Source organism: Juglans microcarpa x Juglans regia, chromosome 6D (genome assembly GCF_004785595.1).
Source record: "Juglans microcarpa x Juglans regia isolate MS1-56 chromosome 6D, Jm3101_v1.0, whole genome shotgun sequence".
Classification (NCBI taxonomy): Eukaryota; Viridiplantae; Streptophyta; class Magnoliopsida; order Fagales; family Juglandaceae; genus Juglans; species Juglans microcarpa x Juglans regia.
Window position 1 is genome coordinate 4,770,516 of NC_054604.1, and position 12,066 is coordinate 4,782,581.

General features: G+C 33.2%; 1 protein-coding gene across 1 annotated transcript; it reads left to right on the plus strand.

Annotated features, from left to right (window-relative positions):
* Positions 1-4,699: 4,699 nt before the first annotated feature.
* On the plus strand, positions 4,700-11,338 carry LOC121235999 (LRR receptor-like serine/threonine-protein kinase FEI 2). The gene is made up of 13 exons (XM_041132479.1): positions 4,700-5,056; positions 5,338-5,473; positions 5,677-5,748; positions 5,872-5,943; positions 6,061-6,132; positions 6,336-6,407; positions 6,518-6,589; positions 7,850-7,956; positions 8,116-8,289; positions 8,373-8,705; positions 9,159-9,413; positions 10,691-10,824; positions 10,921-11,338. Exons 1-13 carry the CDS (start codon positions 4,969-4,971, stop codon positions 11,143-11,145), a joined length of 1,812 nt encoding a protein of 603 aa, XP_040988413.1. The 5' UTR covers positions 4,700-4,968; the 3' UTR covers positions 11,146-11,338.
* The last annotated feature ends 728 nt before the right edge of the window (positions 11,339-12,066 follow it).

Sequence of the window (12,066 nt, forward strand, 5' to 3'; positions counted from 1 at the left end):
TAATGCATTTTGAAGATGATTTCTACCTCCAAACTTTTCTAGAAAATGTCTCTCAGAGCAATGACATTAGTTTAATCATCGATCTATCCTTGCAATGAGAAGATCAGTTGTTGTGTATTTACCTTTATCAAATATGGAGTTTGAGGCCAACCTTTGAGGAAGCTTTTAAGAATGAGAGAGTGGAGATTACAAAAATCTTGTGAGAAAATTATATTATCATTAAATAAAAAATAGTATTTTAATAATATATATGAAAGAATGGCTTATCCGGTGTAGGTTGTATTTTATATAGATTAGGCGGCGAAGTAGTTAAAGTGACTTATTTACAGCTAAATTTGACTATAACTTTGCCCAATCTAATACCAATGCTCTTATTTTAGACGGCATAAAAAAATCTATTCAAATTAAAACGTAAGGGGGTGAGCCCTAACAAATCTCTCGAAATAAATATTACAGTACAGAAAATAAAAATAAATCGATAAATGGAGTTGAACAATTCTGATAAAATAATTTCTCGACACATAATCGAAAAAAAAAAAAGTATCATGTAAACGGCTTTGCCTGCTGAAAGGGAATTCATCAGCACTAGATCAATGAGCATTGCATCTGCCCAAACTTGGAGAGATCGTCAATGATTTCCAACCTTGCACTACTGGATAATGGAGCATGAGAAGCATGACACTACTATGCTAGAATATAGATGGGTTAGCTTTTGAATATAGATGGTTGGTGTGGCCACTAGTTTTGTCAAATGAGTGGTTGTATGTAAGGGTGACAATAAGTAACAGTGTGACATGATCCGTAAACTTAACACGAACATGACACAAAATTAACGAGTTTGGATTTGATATAAATGGTACGGGTTAAAACGAGTTGACCTGTTTAGTTACAATTACTAACAAGTCAACCCGTTTAACCTGAAATCAATCCACAATAATCCGTTTAAATTTTATTATTGATGAGTTGTAATAATATTTTTCAATATGCTTATATTTTTAATATTGAGATTGTAATTTTGGACCTATTTGCTATTCCTGTGTTTTTAATATTAGTTTTTTTATATGCTAAAATTTAAAAAATATTGATATGTTTTGTTAGTAGATAGTCTTATTATCTTTTTTGGAGATATTGTAACTACTAATAAATATAAATTTTAAATTTTATGTGAGATTATATTGATCAGGTTAAATGAATTATGCAGGTTAAACCAAACCCATTTACGTAAAACAGGTTGAAATTGATCATATCATGTTGACCTATTTTTAATTAATTAAATAGATCAAAACGGATTATATTATGTCATTTGTTATTTAAATAGATCGTTTTTTATTTTAAAGATTTGACCCGTACAACTTAATATATTGTGTTCGAGTTGGCTTGACGTAACACAAATACTATAATTTGTGAACATAAATTGCCACCCTTGTACGTTGCTAATAGAACGTTTGGCCCACACGGCAGCAAAAATGCAGAGGTGTTTGGTGGGGGAATAATGCTAGAGCTCCCGTGGACTCTAACATGTGTTTTATTATGTGTTTTTTTTAGTTTTTTTTTATATAGATTTTTTTAACAATTTTAAATATTTTGAAAAAAAAAATCACAATATTATTAAAAAAATACTTTCTTAATTATGAAGTAAAATAAAAAATATTTTTTTATAATTTTTTATTTTACTTCGTGATTAAGAAAGTATTTTTTATTTTATTTTTTTACTTTCTAATTAAGAAAGTGTTTTTAATGATGTTCTAAATTTATTTTATTTTTTAAAAATATCTAAAAGAGTTAAAAAAATCTATATAAAAAATAACTTAAAAAAAAAAACATATGAAAACACATACTAAAGCTTCAACGGGAGCCCCCAGTGGAAGCTATAGCATTGTCCTTAGTGGGGAGGTTTTCAAATCCCAATATGAAACTTACTTTCACAAAAGATTTTTTGTTTAACTTTCTCTCTATTTTTAAAAAACACAATAAATAATACATCTAAAAAACATTTTTTAAATTCTAAAACATTTTTAATTTTTGTTGGAGGGGGAGGAGGCATCGGCTTCCTCCTCCTCCTCCATCTCTTTCCCTCCTTTCTCCATTCATCCACTTTATCTATTAATATTTCTTTTATTTAGTTTTATTTTTCTTTCTTCAATATTGAAAAAGACAAATTTACAGTTCGCCGGCAACTTCCGAGAGATATAAACAGATTCATAAGTCAAAAATAGTTAGAAGGAAAGTGGTGGTTTTACAAAAATCACTACGTGTAGTTCTCACGCACCGTCCACATCTGCACATGGTCCTCGCGCGCCACCCATTCCGGCAGTTTTTCTCGACACTCGCTCTAGATCACCGGACTCCCTACCATCAGAGCTTTCAATTTGAACTTTGTAGTTGAAAAGAGATAAGAGTGTTGTCTTCAAGGGTTGTCATAAATTTTAAAGTCTACCGGAGTTAGTTCAAACTGTAATTCGACATTTTTCGTATCTATCTTATTGCTTTGCTTTTTGATTTCCTTATTGTTAATTAAAATAAAAAAAGAATTCGTCTATCGGACATTTGTCTATAGATGTTTAGTCTTTTTTTCTATGAAGGGTGACATTGAGTTTTTATTTAGGTAGAGAGTGTTGTCTCTTGGTCGTTTGTCTGTAGAAAGTATCAATAATAATAAATACCAAACCAATCATAAAAGGAAATAGTGTACTGGTGGAGTTTCAAATACATTATTTTAGTTTATGATATCATGTTTCACATGAGAACATCTCATAATATATTCGGTCATGTATGTAAATTTTTTTTATGAATGAATGATGAAAATTTCTTTAAAAAAAAATAATTTTGTGGCTTACAAGCTTGTTAGGCATGCTAGATATATGGATGACATGAAATGTGGAGATATTTTCTGTTGCTATTATTTTGCAATATGCACCAATTGATGCAATATTTTCTTCTTTAGAAACTTTTAACAAACACTTTTATATAAAAACATCTTTCGACATAATTAGTATCTTGTTATTAATTTAGTATTAATATGCACCTAATGGGTTAGCTTTTGAATATAGATGGTTGGTGTGGCCACTCGTTCTGTCGAGGAGTGGTTGTATGGTCACCTTCTTTCAATATTTTTTATTTTAAAAAATCAAAATTTTTTGTTATCACCAATTTTTATTTTAATTTCTTAAATTTGTATTTTTTTAACTTTTAACTATCAAGATGATACTAGATATTATATTCTATCTTCCTTTTAAACCACGAATGAAAATATAACGTAATATATAATACTTTACACAATTAATTAATGATAGATTTTGAGATTATGTTTAAATAAAATGTTATCTATATTTTTAATTTTACTTACATAGTTATATCTGCTATGCTAACGTGCCAATTACTGAAAATAGTGAAAATTTTAAAATCCCAAATTTGAAATTTAAATTAAAAGAGAAAATATGTGTTTGCGTAGTACTACTTATTAATTAAAAAAAGAAAGGTAGCTATAAATATTATAAAAAATTTTATTATCAAATTGGTGGGTAATTACATAACAATTTTAAAATTTAAAATTTATTATTTTAATTCTTTTGTCCAATTTGAAAATAAAATAAAATAAGTTCTTCTCATTAGCCATTCTTCACCACTCCACATTCTATGAAAACATCTTCATATCCCATGAAAAATATATTCACATCTAGGGGTGTAAAAAAAATCAGTGAACCGATAAATCGGAACGAACCGGTGGGTTCTGTCCGATACCAACTTTGGTTCAATTCGGTATCGGTTTTATTTTTTTTAAAACTGGTCAAAATCGATCCGATTTTCATTTTTTTTTTAAATCGAACTGGACCTGTTCATATATATATTATAATTTTTTATATTGTATATAATCTTTATATATAATATATAATTATATATAAAATAGTTTTATATTATATAATAAATTACTATTTAATATAATATTAAGTTTTAAAATCTTATATCACTATATATTACAGTATATTGTAATATATCATCTATAATATATTATTACTATAGTATTATATATTATAATATTATATAATATAATATATTAAAACTAGAAAATCAGACTGAACTAGACGAGAATCGATAAAATCAAAAGTATTAATTTAGAAGATAAGGGATGCGGAATTGAGTCTTAAAAATATAAAACTAAAACTAATATATACTGATTGAGTTTAAAATTTTATTTAAAATTAGATTAAACCAGATCCATCACATCTCTATTCAAATTCTATAAAAAAAGTTATAGATGTGATGAATCATACTGAGAATAACTATGTATAGTAAATCCCATAAAATAATAGTAAATAATAGTTTGAAACTGATCGAAAAAACAAATATAATAATTTGAATTTTTGGAGCGAACTCAAAACTTTGGTGACAGATATCATGTCTCTCTCGGTAACTGACTATGCAGACACGTACGGTGTGCGGGCAGAGCTTGATAGGCCTTTATTCTCCGCAGAAACATTTCCAACACTTGAAGTCTGACGTGGCCATATAGCTTGCTCTAATTGGGTCAGGTTGATGTTTTCGAACACGTGTTCTTCGAAAAGAGGCGAGTTTTCTATTTTACCGACGCGAGAGAATAGAGCTGAAGCTCTCTTTTTTGGTGTGTTGTTTTTTTTTTTTTTTTTGAGTTTTCCATTGGACAACGGCTACTTATTTCTGCACGACTTTCGGTAACATTTTTGAAAAGACTGCCTTTCACTCTGCTCAAAAATATGGGAAAAGTGAACTCCCTCCTTCTCTCTCTCTCTCTTCGTGCTGCGAATAATTATTAGTTTAATCATAATTCATGGAAGTCTTCCCCCACCATCACGACACTCCCCTTTCTACTCCACCCACTACTGTTATTATAGGAGTTCAGCTTCACTCCACACACACTCTCTCCCCTCTGTTTTTGCCGGGGAATACTATACCAAGAGCAGTCTACCCAGAAAGTCCATTTTGGAAGAAGGGATGGAAATGGGTGTTTTTGTTTGGGTCCTCTCTCTGATTTATGCGATTACTCTTTTGAGCCCTAGCTCTCTCGCTCTCAATCAAGATGGTAAAGCCACGTTGCATTTCATGTTCTTTTTCCTTGAGTTTTTTGGTTCATGATAAATTGCCGGGGAACCCATTGTAACGAAAGAAAGCTTTCCCTTTAGTTTCTGTTCCTTTTTTTTTTTCTCAGTTTTGTGAGGGTGGAATAGGCAACTCTAACCTAGTTAAATAGCTTGCTTTATCTTCAGGGGAATTCTAAAGATGTTTGGTTTAAAGCTTGAAATTTTTGTGCAACTAAATGAAGCTTGGAAGTAATACTCTTTCTAAGTGATTTTTACATTCCAGGTCTGACATTATTGGAAATCAAAAGCACTTTGAATGACACTAGAAACGTCCTCAGTAATTGGAAAGCTTCCGATGTGTCCCCATGCGAATGGACTGGTGTCACTTGCCATCCCCATGACCAACGAGTCCGCTTTATGTATGTTAGACCCTATCCTTCAATATGCATATATTGTTTCACTTTACCTTCTATGGTATTATCGCCAACGAGTCCGCTTCATTTATGTTAGACCCTATCCTTCAGTATGCATATATTGTTTCACTTTACCTTCCTTTACCATCTATGTTATTGACTTTGGAAGTGTAAATCTTCTTCAAAATTGTATTTTTTTGTTTCTTCAGAAATCTACCTTACATGCAACTAGGAGGGACTATATCTCCCAGCATCGGTAAACTGAGTAGACTACATAGACTGTAAGTCCTTCTCCCTCTAATTTTCACATCAAAAACCAATATCAGAGGGATGAGTTGAAACAACTTTTACTTTTTAAAATTTTCTTAATGTTCTGTTGTTTTTATTTTTTGTTTGTGAACCAGGGCATTTCACCAGAACAGCTTACATGGAATTATTCCTAATGAAATTACAAATTGTACTGAGCTCCGGGCCTTGTAAGTGAAACGGTTCGCTACTTAGTTGTTTAAAGTTTTGTTTAATTTCTGTATTCGATTATTTGGTGGTTGATTCTTTGCATTGACTCCCCCTGCCCCCCGTCCACATTCCTTTAGGTACTTGCGAGCAAATTATCTCCAAGGAGGCATACCGCCTGACATTGGCAACCTTTCTTCTCTCACCATATTGTAAGATCTTTGACCTACATGGTATTTGATGTTATTTAATTTCTCCTTCCTAATAGACACTTAAATACCTATCAGTTAATTTTTGCTCATCACTTAATTACCGATGTGGTTATTTATAAATATAATTTTATTTTGATAAGTGGTTATTTATAAATATAATTATGCATCATGATAAGCTTGTAACACCAGAACATTGAATATAGGGATGTATCAAGCAATTCGTTAAAGGGTGCTATACCTTCCTCTATTGGCCGTCTGACACGGTTACGCTCACTGTAAGTTCCACCAGATATATAGATATGTGGCTTATTTAGTTTCATATTCTTGTATAATATATGGGAATAGACAATATCCTGATAGTTTATATTGGTGTAATTTGTGTTAGGAACTTGTCCACAAACTTTTTTTCTGGTGAGATCCCAGATTTTGGAGCTCTAAGCACATTTGGGAACACCTCGTGAGTACTCTTTTCATGGCTTTGCCATTTTTTTTTTATTTGCCTATGCTCATTTGAGTATATTGCGCCCTGGTAAAAGGAACATTTGGAATTACCATTGGCTTTTGTATTTGAGGTGAGGAAAGTAATAAACTAGCCAGTCAGAGTAGTGCATTGGTATGTTGGTTTGGTTTGTATGGCGGAACTCCATAATATGCAGCTTTGAATCATTTGAGATAAAAGTAGTTGTGTAGTGGCTTATAATGGAAATTATCATGTAGAATTGATACAGGGACCTATCAAATTCAGAAGTAGCATGAGGATGCCTTTACTTGATTCCCAGTTGTTCTTGACTGCCCATTTTGGTTCATGTGGCAAGGAATAAGGAACATAGGGAATTAACATTTGGCCTTTGGATTTGAGGTGTGGAGGAAAGCAGTAAGCTAGTCAGTTAGAGTAGTGGATTGGTATGTATGGTGTAACTCATAATATATTACTGATAAAAAAACCTATGGTGTAAATCATATCCTGTGGCTTTAAATCATTTGAGATAAAATGAATGTTCTGTGCTGGTTTGTAATGGAAAACTTCAAGTAAAATTAATATCTGGACTTTCACTAAAATTCTGGAAAAGAGAAACAAAATGAACAGAAGCAATAGAAAATAGAGAGATCTTGCTGTATCAGTAGCTACTTGCAAGGGCTGGAGACTGATTTTGCAAAGGTGATTCTTATGTATCACTTTATTTATTCCTTAACTAACTTCTATATTCTGCATATTTCTGTTCTCTCTCCTTTTTAATAAAAAAGGAGAGTAGAATTAAAAAGGAGAGTAGCAAGAGAGGTTATGTAATGACTCAAGGAAAGCTCAAGCTACATCTTAGCTTGTACTCCTAAAGTACTAGTCACCGTTACAATTAGAAACATCTGGAATTATTATAAAGAGCAATACTTTCTTCCTTCCAAGCAATGGGGAATCCTCTTCATTACCTTCTTTTACCCAATCCAGAGGGGTATTTCATGCTCAACCAAGTCTTACGTTCTTAAGTCTTATGGAATGATTTTCTTACTTGTATAAAAAAAAGTGTTGTGGAATGATAAAAACAGAAGTACTCAGGTTTTGAAATAATCATCATCATCTAGAAAATATTTAGTTGTATACCTCTATGTGGTAATGACGTAATTACAAATGCCTTCTTTTTCCTGCCTATCTTAGTCACTCGTATTTTGTTTCATGGTCCATCCCATTCCATTTACTAAAAAATGTGCTGCTTATGCATAGGTTTATTGGCAATCTTGACCTTTGTGGCCGGCAAGTAAACAGGCCATGTAGGACTTCAATGGGATTCCCTGTAGTGCTACCACATGCTGCAAGTGATGAAGCAGCAGGTAAGTTTCTTGGTTTAAGCATATTTTCTGGGATTTTTGTTGGCCGATGAATTGTCTGACTTGATCTGGTTTCTAGCTCTAGCAAAGTCACTTTTGACCATTTTGCATTTGGATATGTGCTCAAGGTACTTATACTTATTCATTGTGGGGTTTCTGCAGTCCCTACTAAGCGATCTTCTCATTATGTAAAGGGAGTGCTAATTGGCGCAATGTCCACATTGTGCCTTGCGCTGGTTGTGCTGCTTGCTTTGCTCTGGGCTTGGATGCTATCAAAGAAGGAAAGAGCAGCTAAGAGATATATGGAGGTCAAAAAGCAAGTCCAGCAAGATGCAAGTGAGTGGATGCTTTATCAAATATAATTATTTTGTTACCCTACAATAATTCTCATTGCCAGTAAATATCTGATGTATGAACAGGCACAAAACTTATTACTTTCCATGGTGACCTGCCATACCCATCAAGTGAGATCATAGAAAAGCTAGAATCTCTTGATGAAGAGGATGTGGTGGGGTCGGGTGGGTTTGGTACTGTATACAGGATGGTAATGAATGATTGCGGAACATTTGCGGTTAAAAGGATTGATCGAAGTCGCGAAGGATCTGATCAAGTATTTGAGAGAGAGTTGGAGATATTGGGTAGCATCAAGCACATAAATTTAGTAAACCTGAGAGGTTACTGCAGACTCCCAGCTTCAAAGCTTCTTATCTATGATTATATGGCTATGGGCAGCTTAGATGATTTCTTGCATGGTATGTTTCACAAATCTGGATCTTGTGGGTTTTGTTTACATGCTGCAATGTGCTGGATTGTGGAAATAAAAACAATAAATATCTGAACAAAATTAGCTTTTGTCATCTCTCAATTTGATGGTCAACTTCAGCACTTGAGATTTTTGTCCCCTTAATTCGCGTGACTGTCGTAAGTCCTGAAGAAAATTACATGGCTGCAAGAAATTTTTTCCAAAATCCTTAACACTGAAAAGTGTCGTCTCTCAGTTTTTCTTTCTAGATATATGCATCTTTGGTGGCTGAATTATTTGTTTGTTTTGGTTTTATTTTCTTTTTGGCTTATTGTCATTAATTATGTATTCCCAATACTTGAATCCAAGTTAGTATCCCAATGTATAAAATTTAACAAGTGCTAAAATTTGAAATGCGATATCTGATTTCTAGCCTTTTTCGTTTTTGTGTTTTTCTTCTTAGAGCATGGGCCTGAAGAACGTACCTTGAACTGGGGTGCCCGATTGAGAATAGCCCTTGGTTCTGCCAGGGGTCTGGCATACTTGCACCATGACTGCTGTCCAAAGATTGTGCATCGTGACATAAAATCCAGCAACATTCTCCTTGATGAAAAGTTGGAGCCTCGTGTATCAGACTTTGGCCTTGCCAAGCTTTTGGTTGACGAGGATGCGCATGTCACAACCGTTGTTGCTGGAACTTTTGGCTACTTAGCACCAGGTGTATATTTTGATTTAGCCTCTACAATTTCTGCGCTTAATAAAAAGTTCAGTCATTTATCCATTTTTATGAGTAATTCTTATTTAGCCCATAGAATCTTGCTGTTTATATTGTTTCCCTATTATAGAATAACAGGTTGTGTGATTATATATCACGTACAATGTTGGTTAAGTGCACGCTAGCACTGAGGCCAAAGCGCTTAGCCTACCGAAAGCAAAGCGCATTACAAAAGTGAACTTTAAGCGCTCTTTTTGGTGTTTTTTAAGATTAAAGTCGCTTGGATCATGACTATCAAATGTCACAATCGTCACATTCAATAATATTAACTAAATGAGCGGATGAGCTAAATGTATAATGATCTTGCTTTTCTAAACCTTTTTTATAAGCCAAGTTTTGATTTAAATTTATTGGTCTTTTAGTTTTCGTGACATGTTTTTTGGTTTTTTCAACTCATGACTTTTTAGTTTTGTAATCAATGGATTCATTTGTATTGAATTTTAGCGGAAATTAAAGGCACTATTGGTTATGAATCTTCATGCTCGAGTTATTTTTGTAGACTATATAAAGTGCTTTGTGTCCCTTTTTGTTAAATAAAATTTATGAAGCAATATAGAATCCAAAGAGAGTAAGGATAGAGAAGATCATGGTGTTCAACTAAATTTTAGAAATCAGGGTGCTACATTGTGCAATGATTGTACGTGTAACTAATAATATTTTTCCCTTAATAACTTTGCTATTCTTTTTTTTTTTTTTTGAAAATAATAACTTTGCTATTCTGTCACATTGCAATTCTCCATCTAGTGGATTACAGCAGAGAATCTTTTGAGCAATCAAATAACGGCTTTGGTATGCCAAAGCACTGACAATGAGATTGTTTTCTGACACATTTCTGCTTAACTGCTGGCTAGAACCACTCACTTTCCTCTACCTTGAATCTACTTGCTTTCTGGGCAAATAGATGATCGCTTATGCTTGACTTCAAATGTACGGTGTGATTGTTGCTGGGATTGTGGTTCTCTGGGAACTTAGCTCCATATTTGTTTAATATTAGTTAAATGGTTGTAGTTTTAAATGGTTAAAGAATATTAAGAGTATTCGAATCGTTTCCGTTCATTTTCTTTCCCACTGTATGGGTTGTGTACATCTGAAAAATCATATCCAGTAATTATGGGTCATACTCCTTGTTCCTCATGTGCCATTTTATTTGTTTGCCTGGATATTTGCCCCATCTTACTGATACCAATGGTTAAGACCAACTAATCCATTGTATTTTTTAGAGTACCTGCAAAGTGGGAGAGCTACCGAGAAGTCAGATGTATATAGCTTTGGAGTCCTCTTGCTTGAGCTTGTAACTGGAAAAAGACCAACTGATTCAACTTTTGTGAAGAGAGGCTTAAATGTTGTTGGTTGGGTAAGCTCTCCGTAAATTTCCTTTCCTCAATATGCTCTTATTTTCCCTCAGGTAGAATGCTATACATAGAAGGATTCTTAATCTGATCATGTGTAGATAAATATGCTGTTGAAACAAAACCGATTGGACGAGGTATTAGATAAAAGGTGCACAGATGCTGAGATGGAATCTGTGGAAGCAATTCTGGAATTAGCTGCCACATGCACAGATGCAAATCCAGATGATCGGCCATTGATGAACCACGTATTGCAGTTACTAGAGCAAGAGGTCATGTCTCCTTGTCCCAGTGATTTCTATGAATCTCATTCAGATTACTCTTAAACGTATGTGGCAGTCCCCGAGTGCCAATGCTGAAAGATACTTCTGCTAGAAAAGGATGTTACCTACCTGACCATGTTTTGTGAGTGATTTGCCCCCCATCTCTAGGGGGGTCTGTATATCATTTTCTTGCAAATGGTGGATGTTATTATGCCCATAATTCTTGTTCTGACCCAGCGTATAAAATCATATTTGGTAGCTGTTGTCCAAAGATTTTTGGAACGAGCTTTCTCAGTGGCATCATTCCGTACGGCAAGAGGAAAATGTTCTAAGCAACGTAGAATCTCTAGTTAATATGGGAAGAGAAGGTAAAAAAGCTTTACAATATTCAGATCTTTTGAGCAAATCCATTTACAATAAATTGAGCTAGATTGTAAATCCATTTAGAGTAACTAGAGTTCCTGTTGTCCATTGATCCCACTTTATACAATCCTTGAAAACCCTGTTTTTAATCAAGCACTGGCCGATTAAAAGCTCGTTTTTGAATAAAATATTATTAGAAATATTTTTTAATATTATTTTCATCTTTAAAAATTTAAAAAGTTAAATTATTTATTTTAATTTATGTGAAAATTTTAAAAAATTATAATGATGATAAGAGATATTATTAAAAATTTTAAAATTATAAATTTTAATAGTAAACTAATTTTTAAAGAAACAATCACTTTAAACTCCTTCCTCCCTGTCGGGATGTCTTGTCATTGTTGAACAATTATTCTGTTTTCTGGCTGTTTTTGTCTTCTCTTTCAAACAAGTCATTCGATCTAACGAAGCGTTGTAGATGACATCATTTGCTATTTCCATTAAAAACTTGAAGGCAAATCTTGCAAAGTGTCCGACGGGTTAGCCAATGGCAGAATAGGCAGCCCAAAATTACAGGCAACCGGACATCATGTTCAGTGATGCTAGAATTACATAGTTCTA

What these genes read in the sequence shown, in the direction of transcription:
- LOC121235999 (XM_041132479.1), top strand. Translation starts at nt 4,969, where the DNA reads ATGGAAATGGGTGTTTTTGTTTGGGTCCTCTCTCTGATTTATGCGATT. An exon ending in AGCACATTTGGGAACACCTC is followed by an intron (nt 6,590 to 7,849) that starts GTGAGTACTCTT and finishes GCTTATGCATAG; the next exon opens with GTTTATTGGCAATCTTGACC. An exon ending in GCTTAAATGTTGTTGGTTGG is followed by an intron (nt 10,825 to 10,920) that starts GTAAGCTCTCCG and finishes GATCATGTGTAG; the next exon opens with ATAAATATGCTGTTGAAACA.